Below are 20,620 nucleotides of genomic sequence, written 5' to 3' on the forward strand. Positions count from 1 at the left end.
ATGCTCCAGAGTCCTAGCCTGTTTTACCCTGAGATTTAGAGGAAGCAATACCTCAGCCTTGATGCTATAAATCTGCCATAATATACAGAATTCCTACTGGGACAAACCTCTTGGTCACAATAAATACTGTACATACTGAATCTCATAGAACATATTGTGTATTTGCCCAAACAAACTCAGTAATATGCAATATGGCCACAAATTTACTGGGAAAGATGGAAATAAAAGATATATAGATGAGAAGGCTGAATTTAATATGAAGAGAACATGGACTGGTATTGACTGGGCTCTAATGTCCTACAGCCACTACTTGACTTGTTAGTAAAGGGTTTAATTGTTATCTTACTGTCAAAAAACTCAACTCAAACTTTGTCTCTTCTGAATAAACAACTAAAGTAGCACAATGCTGCTCCATCAAACATCCATTTATTTACTGGCCCCTATGTACAAAGACAATTCTCCAGTTAGTGGTCAATACAAGTAACCCCTGCAGACTCATCTCATTGTTCTACTGATATGGTACCTTGTTGGGTCCAGTTTTGGTGCATTCCGCTTTGGCATGGCATCCCCCGTTATTCTGCAGACAGGCATCATTTTCTATAGAAGTAAAAAACAGAGACAGATATGGCAGGTGTTAGGGATCGAAGTACCAATAGAGTCTATCTCCTTCGCTAGTGAAGTTACACCGGCGACCGTTAGTAAATCGGCAAAGTTCTGAAATGACGTCACGCTGGCGAATTTTCACCAACAGTAGTCACTTCGCCCTTTAGTTAATTTGCCCCAGTGACTCCCTGTCCCTCCGTCCGTAGTTTGCCATGATAAAAACTGACACTTGCCCTTTAGAGAGCAGGGGCAGAGCTAGAAGAAAGGTCTTTGCCGTTACCCCTTGCAGTTCTGGCAGTGGGTTGTTGGCACGTAAGTGGGGTAAGTACCCAGGGTACACAAATGTAAAACAGAAAACCTGCTCTCTGTTCCAGGGTACAGAACTGGGGTCTTTACTCCAAGTGGTGCAGAGCCATTGGCCATTGGTTCAGCATTTTAAAGAGAAATTTCAGATCACTAAATTGAAAAGAAATCTTGAGATACTGTTGCCTTGACTATTTAGAAACTCACCGATACAGACCCTGCCGTCTCCATTGTAGCCCTCGTGGCACGTGCACTGCACCACCCCAGGAATAACCCGAGTGCACTTTGCATACTCTGAACATCCACCATTATTCATAGCACAGACATTTATTTCTGGAAGCACAAGTAACATCAGAATGAATATTTACTGGAGACTAGAGGTGAGCTTAGACAGTATTGCAAATGGGTAGTTCCTGGAGATGAAGTTCTGGCTATATTACAGCGCTACGCAATATGTTGGTGCTATATAAATACATGTTAATAATAATAATATATTGACAATGTCTAGTTACAGGAGATGGAGCTTAGTCTAAGGCTCAGGCTTATGGCTCAAATAGACTGTGACTTACCATAAAGTTCTAAGACTTTGGGGGAATTCCCAAAAGTGGAGAGGGAACATTTTTTGGAGTAAAAATTGTGGAAAACTGGTGTAAAATACTTTCTCCATATTCACAAACAGAAATCCCCCTAAATTCCGACTCAACCAACACTTTTCCTTTTTTAGTGAAGAAAGACAATTTACAGACACTTTTATGAATTTGTCTTTCAAACGACATAAAAATGGAGCAAAAACAAAGTTTTAAATGACATTTAAACAACATTTTCTCCCAACATTTTAAAAATGGAGTAAAGCTCCGTATAACTCTTTCCTATGTGTCCGATCAATTCTATCATAATCTGCTCTACTTTGCTTCTCCCAATCTTCATTTCACTCCTCTTGTAGGCGCCGCTTTGGACAGTTATTAGCATATTAATAGGGATTTTATACTTTTTCACTCACACGTTTATTATTTTCACTAGTTTTAGCTTCACGAATGAGGCAATATTAGAAATCTGAGTGAATATATTATCTAAAGGGAAGTAAAGCCTCCCAGCTATTTTTTTAGTTTTAGCAGCAATTAGACACTTGACCTGAGACAATAAAACATATTTCTGATACAAATCCATATTTTATGCAAAATAGCATTTTTTATATTTAGACTCTTATATCTGGTTACAGAAGTGGAATAACACAAACATGTCGGCAGATTTAGAAAGCCCAGGAGATCCTGAAAAATATAATATAATTTTGGTAAAATAAACCCTCTCCCCCAAAAATTCCAATTTGATGTCTGACTGACAGGATTAGTAGCAGTTAAAGACAAATTCAGAAAAAATTTAGTGCGAAAGAATCTGAAAACTGTCTGTTTAAAAGACAAATTCACAAAAGTGGAGATAGAGGTTTTTGAATTTGGTGGAAAATCAATATTTTTATCACCACTTTTATTTTGTCTCAATATCGGCGCTTTTGTGAATTCCCCCCATTGTGTTTAAGAATGAAGGGATGTGTTGCAGGGATTGTGGGTAATACCATTGTGTGAATACCTGTGCAGTGAGTGCCATTCCCAGTAAAACCAGCAATGCAGGAACATACTGGCGTGGAATTGGTGGCTCCAACAACACAGCTGGAGGAGAAAAGAAAGAATAAAGATCATTTGATTGGAGGAAAGTGCAAGGAACATGGTGGATAGAAATATTCACAGAAAGTGACACATGGAGAGGCTGTTATAATTGTTAACACTTTACCATAGAATTGCTGTTAACCCTATCCACCAAGGTAGCAAGCCTCACTGAAACCTCAATCTAGGTGGCCTCTCAACAAAACCATTTCAGTCTCATTCTTTTACACTGTAGGTCATTTCCATTTGCCCAGGGAGAGCTCGTGTTAGAGTGTGCTCATCTTATAAACTCTTGCACTTCGTGGAAAGCTTCATCCAGCATTGGAAGCAGCGCCAGAAGGAATAGGTGAGCCCTGTCCTTACCACCCGCCATACAGACAGGGCCCTGTAGCAGCCTCCCTCATTTATGAACCATTCCCTCTAACCCTTTCCTTACATTCCCTCTAACCCTTTCCTTACATTCCCTCTAACTCTTTCCTTAGATTCCCTCTATCCCTTTCCTTACATTCCCTCTATCCCTTTCCTTATATTCCCTCGAACCCTTTCCTTACATTCCCTCTAACCCTTTCCTTACATTCCCTCTAACCCTTTCCTTACATTCCCTCTAACCCTTTCCTTACATTCCCTCTAACCCTTTCCCTTACATTCCCTCAAACCCTTTCCTTACATTCCCTCGAACCCTTTCCTAACATTGCCTCTAACCCTTTCCTTATATTCCCTCTAACCCTTTCCTCCCTTTCCTTACATTCCCTCTAACTCTTTCCTTAGATTCCCTCTATCCCTTTCCTTACATTCCCTCTATCCCTTTCCTTACATTCCCTCGAACCCTTTCCTTACATTCCCTCTAACCCTTTCCTTACATTCCCTCTAACCCTTTCCCTTACATTCCCCCAAACCCTTTCCTTACATTCCTTCTATCCCTTTCCTTACATTCCCTCGAACCCTTTCCTTACTTTCCCTCGAACCCTTTCCCTTACATTCCCTCTAACCCTTTCCCTACATTGCCTCAAACCCTTTCCTTACATTCCCTCGAACCCTTTCCTTATATTCCCTCTAACCCTTTCCTTATATTGCCTCTAACCCTTTCCTTACATTGCCTCTAACCCTTTCCTTACCACCGGCCATACAGACAGGGCCCTGTAGCAGCCTCCCTCATTTATAAACCATTCCCTCTAACCCTTTCCTTACATTCCCTCTAACCCTTTCCTTACATTCCCTCGAACCCTTTCCTTACATTCCCTCGAACCCTTTCCTTACTTTCCCTCGAACCCTTTCCCTTACATTGCCTCTAACCTTTTCCCTACATTGCCTCAAACCCTTTCCTTACATTCCCTCGAACCCTTTCCTTATATTCCCTCTAACCCTTTCCTTATATTGCCTCTAACCCTTTCCTTACATTGCCTCTAACCCTTTCCTTACCACCCGCTATACAGACAGGGCCCTGTAGCAGCCTCCCTCATTTATAAACCATTCCCTCTAACCCTTTCCTCACATTCTGTCTATCCCTTTCCTTACATTCCCTCAAACCCTTTCCTTACATTCCCTCTAACCCTTTCCTTATATTCCCTCTAACCCTTTCCTCCCTTTCCTTACATTTTCTCTAACTCTTTCCTTACATTCCCTCTAACCCTTTCCTTATATTCCTTCTATCCCTTTCCTTACATTTTCTCTAACTCTTTCCTTACATTCCCTCTAACCCTTTCCTTATATTCCTTCTATCCCTTTCCTTACATTCCCTCTATCCCTTTCCTTACATTCCCTCGAACCCTTTCCTTACATTCCCTCTATCCCTTTCCTTACATTCCCTCTAACCCTTTCCCTTACATTCCCTCGAACCCTTTCCTTACATTCCCTCTATCCCTTTCCCTTACATTCCCTCTAACCCTCTCCCTTACATTCCCTCGAACCCTTTCCTTACATTCCCTCTAACCCTTTCCCTTACATTCCCTCTAACCCTTTCCCTTACATTCCCTCGAACCCTTTCCTTACATTCCCTCGAACCCTTTCCTTACATTCCCTCTAACCCTTTCCTTACATTCCCTCTAACCCTTTCCTTACATTGCCTCTAACCCTTTTTTTACATTCCCTCTAACCCTTTCCTTACATTCCCTCTAACCCTTTCCTTACATTCCCTCTAACCCTTTCCTTACATTCCCTCTAACCCTTTCCTTACATTCCCTCTATCCCTTTCCTTACATTGCCTCATTGTATGCTGTTCCCTGTAACCTTTTCCTTATTTCTTTGATTTGTGTGCTATTTATTGTAACCCTTCCCTTACACTCCCTTATTTGTGTGCTGTTTCCTGTAATCCTTTATTTACAGTCTTGTTATGTTTTGGGTAGCTGAGGATGAGTACATTATAACAGTGCATTATTAGCAGAGTCATGCAGCCAACAGTAAGCTTTCACTTTCACTTTTAAGCTGACAGTAAGTATGCACAGTAACTCATGTAGACAGTGACACCTGCAGGCCATTTGTATAAACACCACAAGTCTCTCATTTGTGCACCTTTTCCTATAACCCACATTCTCTCAATTGTGTGCTGTTTCCAGTAACTGTTTCCTTTAACCCTATCCTTACTTTCCTTGTTCCGTGTGTTGTCTACGGTAACCCTTTTTTTACATTACCACATCTGTGTGCCGTTTTCTGTAACCCTTTCCTTACATACAAGCCAGTGTGTGAGTAGAAAGTGAATGCTATGAAACAAACAGTTGTACTGGGCACAGAGCTACTCACTTGGCATCAAGACTGCAGGTACCATTGCACATATCATTTGTTATATCTACAAATCAAACAAACAGAAATGTTATGACTACAATATCTATGACATCAGATATATATATAATATAGCATCAAGTATAATATAGTGCAATAAAGACAGCCTGTATGTAGAGACCTGTATGAAGTATATAGAATAGAGGTATAAGAAGGGTCTTTAGTGAGGGGCTTAGCTAGGGGGTTGGGTGGGGAAGAAATATAAAGGGTTACAAATGTATGACTAGGGAAGGGTTACACAAGGTGTTTAACGAGTGATTTATTTAAGATCAATGACACACAGGGAGCTTTGTCACCTGCTACTGTCTGTAACAGATCTCCTTTTATTCGCCGCGTGTAAATGACTTTGGCAGAACAGAAGAGCAGACATGAGTGAAGAGTTAGAGGGTTAAGGGACATAATATCTGCTGTCACAATTCCCTACGATTAAGCTGAATCGCCAGCAGTAATATCATTTACTAGTGAGGATTACAAGGTTAGGGAATGCTAAAGAAATTTTGGGAAGATTTGTTGCCTGCATGTGTCATTGCCCTAAAGCTTTTTGGGTTGCAGCTACTTTGTTTAATTTTCAAATAAAAGCTTATAAAGTAAGTCCTCAGAACTTGCCCTTTACTCCTTTACTCTTCACTCATACTCACTACTGATTTCCCCATTGCTCACTATGAATTTATCATTACTCTCCCAACCAACAGGGACTCTAACCCCTCACCTCCTTCCCCTCTTAGAGCCCTTTACTATTAGAGTTACAGTTCAACCAGAACAAGTAATTGTGCATTTCACCACCTTTGTTTCAGCAACATCTCCCATCAATAAGAATCAAGCACAATATTATAGGATTAGGATTATCTCTAAGGTTCTGAAAAGCACATTTTACTGCTGCACAAGTGAGATAATGGTTGAATGTTTTTCTACAATTTTCAGTTAAAGCCAATATTATGCCTGTCCTATAAACATTGAAATGAATGATAGTGAAAGGTAAAGCAGTTGTATTACTTCTCTCGCAGGTGTAGCCGCTCCAGCCCTTGTCGCACAGACACTTGCCGTCTCCATAGAAACCATTGTTACATCGACCATGGACGCACTCGCACTCTGCGGGAACAGGAGCAATAGGGCTCAGTAATGAACTACAATTACAGCCCATAATAAAACCAATAGTTGTTTCATGTTCCTCATTAATTGTTCAGTTGATTTAGTTGTCAATCACAAATTCTATTTCCTAATGGATTTGCCCATAACTGAGCATTTTTGCAGAGAAAGAGAAAGTCAGTTTCCGACATTGACTCAATTATATCAAGGAAACCCCCGGCCCATTATTTGGCTAAATGTCCTCTGTCTTCTCGTCACTTGAAGCTGATTATTACTGAAAGAATGAGATGGAAATGTTTGTGGAACTGGAACTTGACAAACCCTTTCATTCCTGCCATGAGACACCCATTAATAATATTGATCTGAAATTCCATTGTAAGAGTTTTACTCCAGATCATACATTAGGGTTCCCAGATCTCATATCAAATCCAGTGAGAAATGCTCATCGACATCAATTCAATGTGACCAGTTTGTAAGAAACTCACATTTAACAGAAATGATTCTGATTCATTTCATGGCATTGGCCAATCAGATATTTCACTGTCCAACCAGAAGATTCACTGAAATCACCTGATTTGCAATCGGTTCCGTATCTTCCTGGTTCACACATCTCACAGGCGGTGCCATGAAAACCTTCCTGACAGATACAGTCGCCACTGCCAGCCAAGCCATCATGGCAGTCCCCATTGCCAGAGCACAAGTCATTGGGTGCCCCCGGGCACATGAGACACTGATGCCCATAGTAGCCCTTACAGCACTCGGATACCTGTAGTAAAGTAACACAGCAAGAAGCTCATGGTGAAATACACAATACACTCAAGTCAAAAGCAAAGGCCACATTTTATCCATTCAGTTGTAAATACCAGTAGTTCTCCTGTCTTCCACTTCCCTCTGCCTAGAACTCAAACTAGGGTCTCAATTTATAATATAAAAAAATAGTTGTAGCAATGTAACGTAATGTTTAATAATTCAACAAACTTAGCCAGTTTCCATCAATGTGCAGTGTAACCAATCCCAACTTGCCTTTCCCCATAACTGATCCCTTCCATTCCCTTTATCAGCTCAGTTGCTCTTCTCTGTACTTTATTTCATTACTGTCCCTTATATATTTATATATAGTGATCATATCCCCCTTATATATTTATATATAGTGATCATATCCCCTTATATATTTATATATAGTGATCATATCCCCCTTATATATTTATATATAGTGATCATATCCCCTTATATATTTATATATAGTGATCATATCCCCTTATATATTTATATATAGTGATCATATCCCCTTATATATTTATATATAGTGATCATATCCCCTTATATATTTATATATAGTGATCATATCCCCTTATATATTTATATATAGTGATCATATCCCCTTATATATTTATATATAGTGATCATATCCCCCTTATATATTTATATATAGTGATCATATCCCCCTTATATATTTATATATAGTGATCATATCCCCCTTAACTGTCTCTTCTCCAGTGTAACAATCCCAACTTGTCTTTCCCCATAACTGATCCCTTCCATTCCCTTTATCAGCTTAGTTGCTCTTCTCTGTACTTTCTCTATTTCATTACTGTCCCTTATATATTTATATATAGTGATCATATCCCCCTTATATATTTATATATAGTGATCATATTCCCTTATATATTTATATATAGTGATCATATCCCCCTTATATATTTATATATAGTGATCATATCCCCTTATATATTTATATATAGTGATCATATCCCCTTATATATTTATATATAGTGATCATATCCCCCTTATATATTTATATATAGTGATCATATCCCCTTATATATTTATATATAGTGATCATATCCCCTTATATATTTATATATAGTGATCATATCCCCTTATATATTTATATATAGTGATCATATCCCCTTATATATTTATATATAGTGATCATATCCCCCTTATATATTTATATATAGTGATCATATCTCCTTATATATTTATATATAGTGATCATATCCCCTTATATATTTATATATAGTGATCATATCCCCCTTATATATTTATATATAGTGATCATATCCCCCTTATATATTTATATATAGTGATCATATCCCCTTATATATTTATATATAGTGATCATATCCCCCTTATATATTTATATATAGTGATCATATCCCCTTATATATTTATATATAGTGATCATATCCCCTTATATATTTATATATAGTGATCATATCCCCTTATATATTTATATATAGTGATCATATCCCCCTTATATATTTATATATAGTGATCATATCTCCTTATATATTTATATATAGTGATCATATCCCCCTTATATATTTATATATAGTGATCATATCCCCTTATATATTTATATATAGTGATCATATCCCCCTTATATATTTATATATAGTGATCATATCCCCCTTATATATTTATATATAATGATCATATCCCCCTTATATATTTATATATAGTGATCATATCCCCTTATATATTTATATATAGTGATCATATCCCCTTATATATTTATATATAGTGATCATATCCCCTTAACTGTCTCTTCTCCAGTGTAACCAATCCCAACTTGCCTTTCCCCATAACTGATCCCTTCCATTCCCTTTATCAGCTCATTCGCTCTTCTCTGTCCTTTCTCTATTTCATGATTGACTTTGAATCTATTCCCTATATACATCGCTGGCCCCTGCAGCAGCTGACTGGCATTTATTACCCCACTGTCCGACTGTGACATAATGAGTTGTATATAAAGACATGTGATGATATAAAAGGCAAAGTACCGGTACTTACTACATATGAGCTGACGCAGTTGAATTTGCATCCGGATACATTTCTGGTTCCCCTTTTATATTTACACATTTGCTCAGTTTTCTGTGCATAACAAACATATCATGTTATTTAGTGTCTAATACCAATTGAATGTAACTTTCCTTACACTGGGTTATTATGGGAAGAGCAGCAAAGGCTTCTCCTATAAGTCTCACACATTGGTTTCTCTTATGGGAGGCTCATTATATCACAGGAGAGGTTACAAACAGAATTCTTAGAATAAAATATCATTCAGTGGGTGGGGGAGATGATATTCACATTACAAGATTAATAAAGCGACTCATCCATCATGGCCTCCCCCTGGGTCGGTGGGTAGAGAGGTTTCTGGAGGTTGAAGGGTTAACAAATTATGGAGAGTAGGATTTATTCCAACTCCCTGGAATACAAAACTGCACAGAGTCTGCGTTACTTGGCGCATGTAACACCTGGTGATACATTGATGGTTCACAATCAGTAGTTTCTATTGCTCAGTCCCAATATAAATACAGAAATGTGTCCTCACCTCCATGTTGGTCCCCGTGGGGCACAGGAGTCCCGTCAGGCAACTAGTGCACTTGCTCTGTAGGACAGAAGGAGACACATGGGTTAACGTGAAGCTGAGAATGGACTCGTTCTGGACTACGGAGAGTTCATTTCTTACATGGAATTGAGACACACAAATAACCCAACTTTGCACCAGAAATCTCTGGGGTGAACTTTAGAGACATGGCAAACGTGGCACCAGACTACAAGAGATGCTGTCCAGTCTGTAGTTGCCCCCGTGGGACCCCCCGCATATAATATAGAACATTTTCTAGACCTTTCCTTGTGTCTGTATATCAGGTGTCCTGCTGTCTGTCTGAACATCACCCTGACAATTGGCTCTCAGGCTTGAAGCTGAGGAACATTTTCCCATGATACAGTGGATTTCAATGGCTTTTTATTTATTTATTTATTGGATTTGTTTCACCCACTAATAAGAATAAATAAAGAAAGAGGAGCAGAGAAATAGCATTTTGGGGGGTTCCCAATCCCTCCTACCTTTGTCACATGACTTCTGGTGACATCACAGTGGTTTTGCAGAATTGGCAGAACACGAGAAATTCCAACCAGCATTCCATTCCACGTCTCATAGAAGGTTCCCTCGAGTGGGACATTATGGATGGAGGTCTGGAACGAGACAGAAGCAACATATTGGTTTTCTGATATCCCCCCAGTTCACACTGGTGCAAAAAGTGCACATAAATAATCAGCCTTGTGCTTTCCTTATTCTCGCTGCAGGCAACTGGTTTCTATGGGCAACTGTATCCAGAGACCCTTTCTAAATTCACTTGTCATCAATGGAAGACTTGTGTCCGAGTGCTGAACTCTCTCTGGAAGAAACGTCGGCACAGAAATAGTCAATGTGAGGCTGCAAACAACCCAACGTCAGAATGGAAAGCAGCAGCCGGCTCCTACCAGACTGGGGTGTCCACCGAGGCCACCAGTTCAGCAGGGCCAAAATTATATAAAGGCACCCAAGGGTCTCAGCCCTCAGGTGCCTATATATCTGAAAATATTTTTCAAAATAAAATAAAAAAAAACCCCAGCCGCAAGGAGAGGGGTGCTGGGCCCACTGAGGTGAACTCTGAAAGGGACAATTTTGGAGAAGTGACGTCACACACACCATGGACATGACATCATTCTGCCCAGTGGGGGCACTGTTGGGACCATATATAAGAGACTTGATGTGGTGGTGTAGGCCAGTGTGGGGGGGGGAGTTTGCTCATCAGTCCATTTTATATCCTCCTTTCTTAAAAGTCACGGCCGCTGCAAAAAAGATCAAAATATTGGGATGGGGCACAGATCCATGAAGGCAGAGGTCCTTGGCCAGCAGGAGCCCAATAGAGTTGTACCCTGATGCTGCCTTCCATTGGATTGATTTGTGCTTCCCCATGTGCCAGTCTGATGGTTTCCAGTGAACAATGCCAATGCTGAGGGGGATAATGGGCTGGGACTGTTTCCATGGTTTGGACCCCTGGTGCCAAATAATTACAATGCCTCCTTTGTGTCAAACAGATTGGGGGCCCTTACCTGTTCCAGCACAATAAACAGAGCCAGGTCCATACACAATGGGTTTGCTGAGATGGGAAGAACCTCATTGCATAGAGCCCTGACCCCAACTGATCCCCTGTGGGATGATGGGAACCCTGGACTGTGAGCCTGACCCCAACCCAACTGAACCCCTGTGAGATGAACTGGAACCCCGACCGAGTCTGATCCCCAACATCACTGCCCAACCTCACTAATACTCTTGTGGCTGAATTGAAGCAACTCCCATCAACAATCTTCCATATTTACACCATATTAACCCCTTCAGTTGGGAATGAGATGTGGGGGGGGGCAGGGATTGGATAGTTTTGGCAAACCTGAAATGAAAATGATTTATTTATGGAAAAGTTATGGAATTTTAAGAAGTGCAGTTGCCCCGACTGGATGAGACACTCAATAGCATTACATTTGTTTCTGCCTCTCTGCCCCTTTGCCAGGCTAATAAATGTAAGAAAAATGGATCCAAACCCCCCCAGAGAGAAGCCCCACAATGACATACCTGGTTGTTCTGCTGATAGAACGTCAGTCGGAAAGAGGGGCCCAACATGGATTCTTTGTGGATCCCACTTTTAAAGTCTGCAGGAAACATCTTCTCCCCAAGTAGAACGTGATATTTCATTATTTTGCTGTTGTCCCTCTATGTGACAAATACATAAATGATAGAAATCACTATTATATGTGGGTCACAACCAGAAGCCTCTCCAGACCCCCCTAATCTGCTCCTTTATGCACAAACAAATGGCACCTTGTGAAGCCCCCAATATGAGCCATGGCTAGCTACCTATCTGTATGGCAAGTGTTTCCTGGCCTGGGGGGTTTCTGGTGGGGCAATTTACAGAGGAATCACGTCAGATCCTGTAGATGGGTCCGATTTCAATTGGTACCGACAGAACCAGCTGATTATCCCAAAAGTATAAAAGGCTGGGGGGGGCTAACTTCAATTTCTTGAATCCCCCTCAATAGAGATGCCACTTAGAGGGTTCTTAGCTCCTAACTAAGCCCCTTTATTGTTACTCCTACACTTGCTGTATTGTTTAGCTTTACCCCACATCTCCCTTTCTGCAGCCCCCACCCCCCAAAAACCCACAACTTGCCACATTCTACAGTCAGAATGAAGTGTTTTCACCCAAAGGACCATTACCAGATGCTCAATGCCAGAATCATTGCAGAATTTCTCCACTGCCCAATTCCCAGGAACAAAAATAGTGAATTTTTCCCTCGATGATTCAATTTCCTGAATCAGACCCGATTCCTGCATAAAAATATCAGTTGGTAAAATGTCATGAAAATGGGGCTTTTAGGGAAACAAGTAAAGTGTAACCTCCAGATGTCAGAAAAGTGTATCAACCATATCTCATAAAGAATAATGTACCCCCTACTGTAAATGATAAGGATATTAGAAGTCACTGAGGGGTTGTTCTGTGACCATATAAAGGCACAAGGCTGCAGGCTGAGTTATACAGGGAACTCTGAGTATCACTCATGTATTATAAGGGATAATGTACCCCCTACTGTAAATGATAAGGATATTAGAAGTCACTGAGGGGTTGTTCTGTGACCATATAAAGGCACAAGGCTGCAGGCTGAGCTATACAGGGAACTCTGAGTATCACTCATGTATTATAAGGGATAATGTACCCCTACTGTAAATGATAAGGATATTAGAAGTCACTGAGGGTTGTTCTGTGACCATATAAAGGCACAAGGCTGCAGGCTGAGTTATACAGGGAACTCTGAGTATCACTCATGTATTATAAGGGACAATGTACCCCCTACTGTAAATGATAAGGATATTAGAAGTCACTGAGGGGTTGTTCTGTGACCATATAAAGGCACAAGGCTGCAGGCTGAGTTATACAGGGAACTCTGAGTATCACTCATGTATTATAAGGGATAATGTACCCCCTACTGTAAATGATAAGGATATTAGAAGTCACTGAGGGGTTGTTCTGTGACCATATAAAGGCACAAGGCTGCAGGCTGAGTTATACAGGGAACTCTGAGTATCACTCATGTATTATAAGGGACAATGTACCCCTACTGTAAATGATAAGGATATTAGAAGTCACTGAGGGGTTGTTCTGTGACCATATAAAGGCACAAGGCTGCAGGCTGAGTTATACAGGGAACTCTGAGTATCACTCATGTATTATAAGGGACAATGTACCCCCTACTGTAAATGATAAGGATATTAGAAGTCACTGAGGGGTTGTTCTGTGACCATATAAAGGCACAAGGCTGCAGGCTGAGTTATACAGGGAACTCTGAGTATCACTCATGTATTATAAGGGACAATGTACCCCTACTGTAAATGATAAGGATATTAGAAGTCACTGAGGGGTTGTTCTGTGACCATATAAAGGCACAAGGCTGCAGGCTGAGTTATACAGGGAACTCTGAGTATCACTCATGTATTATAAGGGACAATGTACCCCCTACTGTAAATGATAAGGATATTAGAAGTCACTGAGGGGTTGTTCTGTGACCATATAAAGGCACAAGGCTGCAGGCTGAGTTATACAGGGAACTCTGAGTATCACTCATGTATTATAAGGGACAATGTACCCCCTACTGTAAATGATAAGGATATTAGAAGTCACTGAGGGGTTGTTCTGTGACCATATAAAGGCACAAGGCTGCAGGCTGAGTTATACAGGGAACTCTGAGTATCACTCATGTATTATAAGGGATAATGTACCCCCTACTGTAAATGATAAGGATATTAGAAGTCACTGAGGGGTTGTTCTGTGACCATATAAAGGCACAAGGCTGCAGGCTGAGTTATACAGGTCAGAAATGCTAAGGACATTGTAAAGATATATTTAATTAAAAAAATGAATCCCATTTACCTGCAATGCTTCTGAGAACTTTGCAAATGCTGGAACCTGTTTCAATACCTGTGCCAATTTAGGCAGAGCAGGAGGGATATTCCCTATGGGGGGTCTGAGCACCTAAAAAGAGAAAAAATAATCATAACCTCTACTAAGCAGTTATATTTATACAGTATTTGTGCATTAACAAAATAAAATGTACAGAATTACATTGTTTTTAGATACACACCCCATGTAGAAGTGCAGTGGTAGTCAGAAGTGTAACTTCATTATATATAAATATATAAGGGGGATATGATCACTATATATAAATATATAAGGGGGATATGATCACTATATATAAATATATAAGGGGATATGATCACTATATATAAATATATAAGGGGATATGATCACTATATATAAATATATAAGGGGTATATGATCACTATATATAAATATATAAGGGGATATGATCACTATATATAAATATATAAGGGGATATGATTACTATATATAAATATATAAGGGGGATATGATCACTATATATATAAATATATAAGGGGATGTGATCACTATATATAAATATATAAGGGGATATGATCACTATATATAAATATATAAGGGGGATATGATTACTATATATAAATATATAAGGGGGATATGATCACTATATATAAATATATAAGGGGGATATGATCACTATATATATAAATATATAAGGGGATGTGATCACTATATATAAATATATAAGGGGGATATGATCACTATATATAAATATATAAGGGGGATATGATCACTATATATAAATATATAAGGGGGATATGATCACTATATATATAAATATATAAGGGGGATGTGATCACTATATATAAATATATAAGGGGATATGATCACTATATATATAATATATAAGGGGGATATGATTACTATATATAAATATATAAGGGGGATATGATCACTATATATAAATATATAAGGGGGATATGAGTACATATATATATAAATATTAATAAGGGGATGTGATCACTATATATAAATATATAAGGGGGATATGATCACTATATATAAATATATAAGGGGGAATATTGATCACTATATATAAATATATAAGGGGGATATGATCACTATATATAAATATATAAGGGGGATATGATCCAGTATATATATAAATATATGAGGGGATTTGATCACTATATATACTGTAAATATATAAGGGGATATGATCACTATATATATATATATATATATATATAAGGGGATATGATTACTATATATAAATATATAAGGGGATATGATCACTATATATAAATATATAAGGGAAATATGATCACTATATATAAATATATAAGGGGGATATGATCACTATATATAAATATATAAGGAGATATGATCACTATATATAAATATATAAGGAGATATGATCACTATATATAAATATATAAGGGGATATGATCACTATATATAAATATACAAGGGGATATGATAACTATATATAAATATATAAGGGGATATGATCACTATATATAAATATATAAGGGGGATATGATCACTATGTATAAATATATAAGGGGATATGATCACTATATATAAATATATAAGGGGATATCATCACTATATATAAATATATAAGGAGGTATGATCACTATATATAAATATATAAGGGGGATATGATCACTATATATAAATATATAAGGGGATATGATCACTATATATAAATATATAAGGGGATATGATCACTATATATAAATATATAAGGGGGATATGATCACTATATATAATTATATAAGGGGGATATGATCACTATATATAAATATATAAGGGGATATGATCACTATATATAAATATATAAGGGGATATGATCACTAAATATAAATATATAAGGGGATATATCACTATATATAAATATATAAGGGGCAGTAATGAAATAGAGAAAGTACAGAGAAGAGCGACTAAGCTGATAAAGGGAATAGAAGGGATCAGTTATGGGGAAAGACAAGTTGGGATTGGTTACACTGGAGAAAAGACAGTTAAGGGGGTGACTTTGGATTTGGGTTGCAATCTCTGCTTTCAAAACCCAGAATTTTTTCCCAAAATGTGTATCTTTAATAGCACGTTATAATAAATATCAAAAATCAGTTTCTTTGTGCCCAGCTGCCCCTTTTGCTTCACATTTATTTTCTCCAGCTGTAAATGGGGAAGGGGCACTGAACATACATGTTGTTAATAAAAATAATAATAATAATAATAATAATAATTATACATTTTAGACTAATTTAATGACTGTAAGATTAATGTACTTACTTTATTAATAATAAATATGAAGCCGTTGGTGGCGGGGATGTCATGGGAAATGACACTTGTGTTGTCGATCAAGATGCTCTGGAATATGAAACATAGTGAGACAATGTAAGGAGCCCCCCAGCAGCCCCTCACACACAGTCCCTCCGATTCCCCTAAACACTGGCAACTCCCCCCCCCCTACTTACTTGTCATTTGTCCCCTGGGCCTGTCAAATAATGTTCCCTCCCCCTGAGAATCCTGTTCTTATCAGAGAGACCGTGCAATGAAACTTAGCCCCATGGAATTGTGGGTTATGTGGTTTCCATATCTAAGCTACAGTACAACTAGGCTGTGGGTCACTTGGATATTGGCTCCATTTCAGGTCCCAGGGGGTCAGGGTGCTTGAGTGAGGGGCAATGGTTGGGAAGATTCAGTAAGAGGAGGTGCAGACAAATAGGAGGATAAAGGGAAGGCAATTAACCCACCAAAGGTTACAATACAGAATACTCACCCCATTAATACACATGATTTCCCACTTGGTTCTGGGTTGTAATGAGGCAATTTCCTGGCCCGTGTGCTCACACAATTGGCTGGAATTGAAGCGTCCCTGAATGAAGTGCCCCCTGCACCAATTAGAGATAACAACAATCAGTGGGAATAATGAACTGGATCCAGAATATCACCTATTTAGTCGAATACTGAACTTCCAGAATAATTGCTGTCCATGTCTGCCACAAATCACTACTGGGAATAATAGGGCTCCGCCCAATGAGTGACATCACTAACTTGTGACCCTATGGCAATGATGGGCAGCAGGAATCATCCAGCTCTTGCTCCCCAGTCAAGCAATCCCTGTATTGGTTATTGAAGGGAGAAGATGATGGGAAGTTGATATAAGGTCAGTGAAGTAAGGAACCCAAGGGGCACTGGGATTTGTAGCAACTGAGTTACTAAAAGTGATGGAAAGTAGTGATGGGCGAATTTGCGCCATTTCGCTTCGCCGAAATATTTGCGAATTTCGCGCGAAATTCGCGAAACGGCGAAAAATTCGCGAAACGGCGCTGGCGTCTCGTTTTTGATGCCGGCGCCCGTTTTTTCGACGCCGGCGCCCGTTTTTGATGCCAGCGCCTGTTTTTGACGCTGGCGCCCGTTTTTGACGCCGGCGTCTGTTTTTCGGAGAAAAACATTTTGACGCCGGCGAATTTTTTGCCGCGAATTTTCGCAGGCGTTTCGCGAATTTATTCGCTGGCGGCGAATTGCGCAAATTCGCCGCGAATTCGCGCCTGGCGAATAAATTCGCCCATCACTAATGGAAAGCCACTTTTCCATCTGGTGCCCCTACAAGTGAACATTTAGGGCCCTTTGTTACTAATTGAATAAGATGATATTAAAGGCTAGTGGGCGACTGGGGGACCTCTCTAATTGCAAACATAAGGTACAGTAAGAGGCAATCCCAATCCCCCCATCCTTATCTATAACCTTCTTTAACATGTTTTTCAAAGTTTTGTTAAAGAAAAACTATACCCCTCAAACAATGTCGGTCTCTATAAAAAGATATTGCATAAAACAGCTTATATATAAAACCCTGCTTCATGTAAATAAACCATTTTCATATAATTTTATGGTAGTTTGTGCCATTGGGTAATCCTAAATAGAAAACTGCCATTTTAAAAAAATAAGGCCCCCCCCCCAGGATCCTAGGATTCATGTTGCACACAAACAAACCAAACTTTGTCCACTTGCCAACTAAACTGTGAGCAAATGATTAGTGTCTTCTTGGGCAGCATTTGCCTCCTGCTGGCTAGCATTGACTCTGACCAGCTGCAACACCAGTTCATCCATGTTGCTGAACTGTTTGTTCTTCAACATTTACTGTCTCTCTGTTGCCCGCATCCTCCACCATTTGTGCGGGACTTGCTCTTAGCAGCAGGTAGGGGTCAGGCAAAACAATTCTACAGAAGAGACAGGAAGCTCAGGAGCTGAATTGTAGTTTTCACAGAACAGAAAAAAGTCCACTCTGAGTTCACAAGGCAGTCTTTCACTGGATTATCAGTGGCTGAAGCAGTTTGACACAGAATTCAATCTCTCTCTCTCATCTTGTGAACCTCCTCTACACTAACACAGGGTCCAGAATATAATACTGTCGATGAGGATATGGGATATAATGCATAAATAAAAATAAATACAAGATCTCAGTAAGTCAAAGGGAACATAAGTGACTTTACTGTTCCCATAATGGTGTCCCTGGGCCGTCCTGGACTGGGAGTCAAAATAGGCCCTGCCATTGCAAGTACATAGAGGCCCAAACAGCCCCCTACCAGCCCACTATATGGTAACTTTCCATGAAACCATACAGCAGCCACTCTGGCATTTGCCAGAACCCACAGATTGCTAGTCCGGGCCTGGGCCACATAGAGGAGTCTGACTTTGCCAGGCCACCCTCCTGGGATTCCTATACAGAGAGACTGCAATTGTTTCTAGAAGCAAATAAGCTGACAGACCCTGTGCAGAAATGTGCAGTGCTGCTGAGAATCACAGGCTCAAAGACTTCTAAGATTGTTCTCTCTCTGGGTTCCCCCACTAAACCCAGCGACTGCTCATTTTAGGAAATTATCAAGCAGCTGAAAAATCATTTTGCACCCACAGCATCTGAAAGTGTTAAGAGATTCCTCTTGAACAGACTCAGCCAGATGAGAGTATTGCTGTTATATAGCAGAACTACGCAGCAGCAGCTTGGAATCCTTGCTAAGGTATTGCCTTGTGTATGGGCTCAGGGCTGCAGCAGTGCAAAGAATGCTGCTAACAAAGCACAGCCTAACCTTTGCTTTGGCCCAGGAGCTAGCACTTGCTTATGGCCGTTATAAGGCTGCATGTGTGAATTCCAAGGATATCCAGGCCTCTCCCAGTTCAGTTATTGCACCAGAGCTGCATCAAGTGTATAACAAGCCTGATGTTCAATTACAAGCTGAATCATCACAGGTATCAGATCCAGCAGAAGTGAGGTGCCACAGTCATCTGCACAAATACTGTCATTTCCAAAATGCTGTGTGTCACAAATGCAAGTGCCGCATACAGAGAGTCTGCCGCCAGGTTGATAATTCTCAGAGACACCAGGAAGACTGACAAACTCCATCTGGGGAGCAGAGGAGGAGTGTTATGTATTGACTGTTGATGTAAGATCAGTAGATTCAGGGTCCAGAATAAAAAAGGGGGTTTGCAACATACACCAATGATAATTTTCTTTGTAACCTTTTGCCCAGTCAAAATCTCTATTTCTGTTGTTTCCACTATATAAAGTGATGCACAATGATCTCCATCTAAACACTTGAAACATTGCAGAATATTTAAAGGGAAACTAGACATGAGCACAATGTTAGATTTGAAGCCAATTTCTTCCATAAAGACTAAAACCATCTGTGCTGCCTGTGCTCTCAGTTATTATACAGGGGAATGAGACACAATTCTCTCTCTATAGAAACTCTGAAGAGGCCAGAAGAGCGTCTTCTTTTTACCAGTTTAGCACAAAAACAGTCAGAACATTGTGCAGATCGGGTTCTTTCAGGGTGACACAACTGTACGAGGGGCAGAGGGAACAGAATTCTCACCTCACTAAGAAAGGCAACATGTACGGAACGACCCAAAATGCCTTCTGCTTTTCAGGAAGAGCTTCTATTGCTTCATTGGATGGCACCACAGCAGTTATGTTGTCTCCTTTTGGGATCACAGTCTGGGAATTCTGAATATTAAAGAGCAAATTTACTAAAAAAAAAAAGGAAACATGAGCCGACTGTTGGGTCTGGGCATACGGACCTTTGTTATGTAACTGAATCCCAAAGTAAATCTTTCCCTTTGCCTCCTGGCTTCCTCTACCCATCTGTATGTCTGTCTGTCTGTCATCCATCCCAGTGGTGTGACCGACCTCCATCAAGGCCCACCATCAACAAAACCAATTTGTAGCTACACCACTGGTTTGTCAGTTCATTTGTCTGTCTATCTATCCAACTATATATCTAATGGCTCCATATAGATTTTTTACTAAGTTGATAGATCTGGGACTAAACATTGGCTTGTGTCTTGTGTAATGGAAAGATATAGAGTTGGTAGTTGTGTCTCTAATAATATGATACTAAATACAGGTGTTGCACAAGGATGTAAATAATTCCATATTCAAATTTTCTGATGACTCAATGATGTTGG

General features: G+C 39.6%; 1 protein-coding gene across 1 annotated transcript in view; it reads right to left on the reverse strand.

The window, feature by feature from the left end:
- Window positions 1-20,620, reverse strand: part of LOC108705352 (stabilin-1-like) — a 145,973-nt gene that overhangs the window by 57,308 nt on the left and 68,045 nt on the right. The window contains exons 30-44 of the mRNA XM_041591026.1: window positions 20,029-20,159; window positions 16,935-17,046; window positions 16,445-16,522; window positions 14,180-14,281; window positions 12,472-12,582; window positions 11,830-11,967; window positions 10,281-10,409; window positions 9,763-9,819; window positions 9,222-9,302; window positions 6,996-7,191; window positions 6,333-6,428; window positions 5,301-5,346; window positions 2,491-2,570; window positions 1,114-1,239; window positions 524-597 (exon numbers count right to left, since the gene is read on the reverse strand). Of these exons, the coding sequence (XP_041446960.1) occupies window positions 524-597; window positions 1,114-1,239; window positions 2,491-2,570; window positions 5,301-5,346; window positions 6,333-6,428; window positions 6,996-7,191; window positions 9,222-9,302; window positions 9,763-9,819; window positions 10,281-10,409; window positions 11,830-11,967; window positions 12,472-12,582; window positions 14,180-14,281; window positions 16,445-16,522; window positions 16,935-17,046; window positions 20,029-20,159 (1,557 nt within the window). The remainder of the gene's footprint in view (window positions 1-523; window positions 598-1,113; window positions 1,240-2,490; window positions 2,571-5,300; window positions 5,347-6,332; window positions 6,429-6,995; window positions 7,192-9,221; window positions 9,303-9,762; window positions 9,820-10,280; window positions 10,410-11,829; window positions 11,968-12,471; window positions 12,583-14,179; window positions 14,282-16,444; window positions 16,523-16,934; window positions 17,047-20,028; window positions 20,160-20,620) is intronic.

This window comes from Xenopus laevis, chromosome 4L, assembly GCF_017654675.1.
Source record: "Xenopus laevis strain J_2021 chromosome 4L, Xenopus_laevis_v10.1, whole genome shotgun sequence".
NCBI lineage: Eukaryota > Metazoa > Chordata > Amphibia > Anura > Pipidae > Xenopus > Xenopus laevis.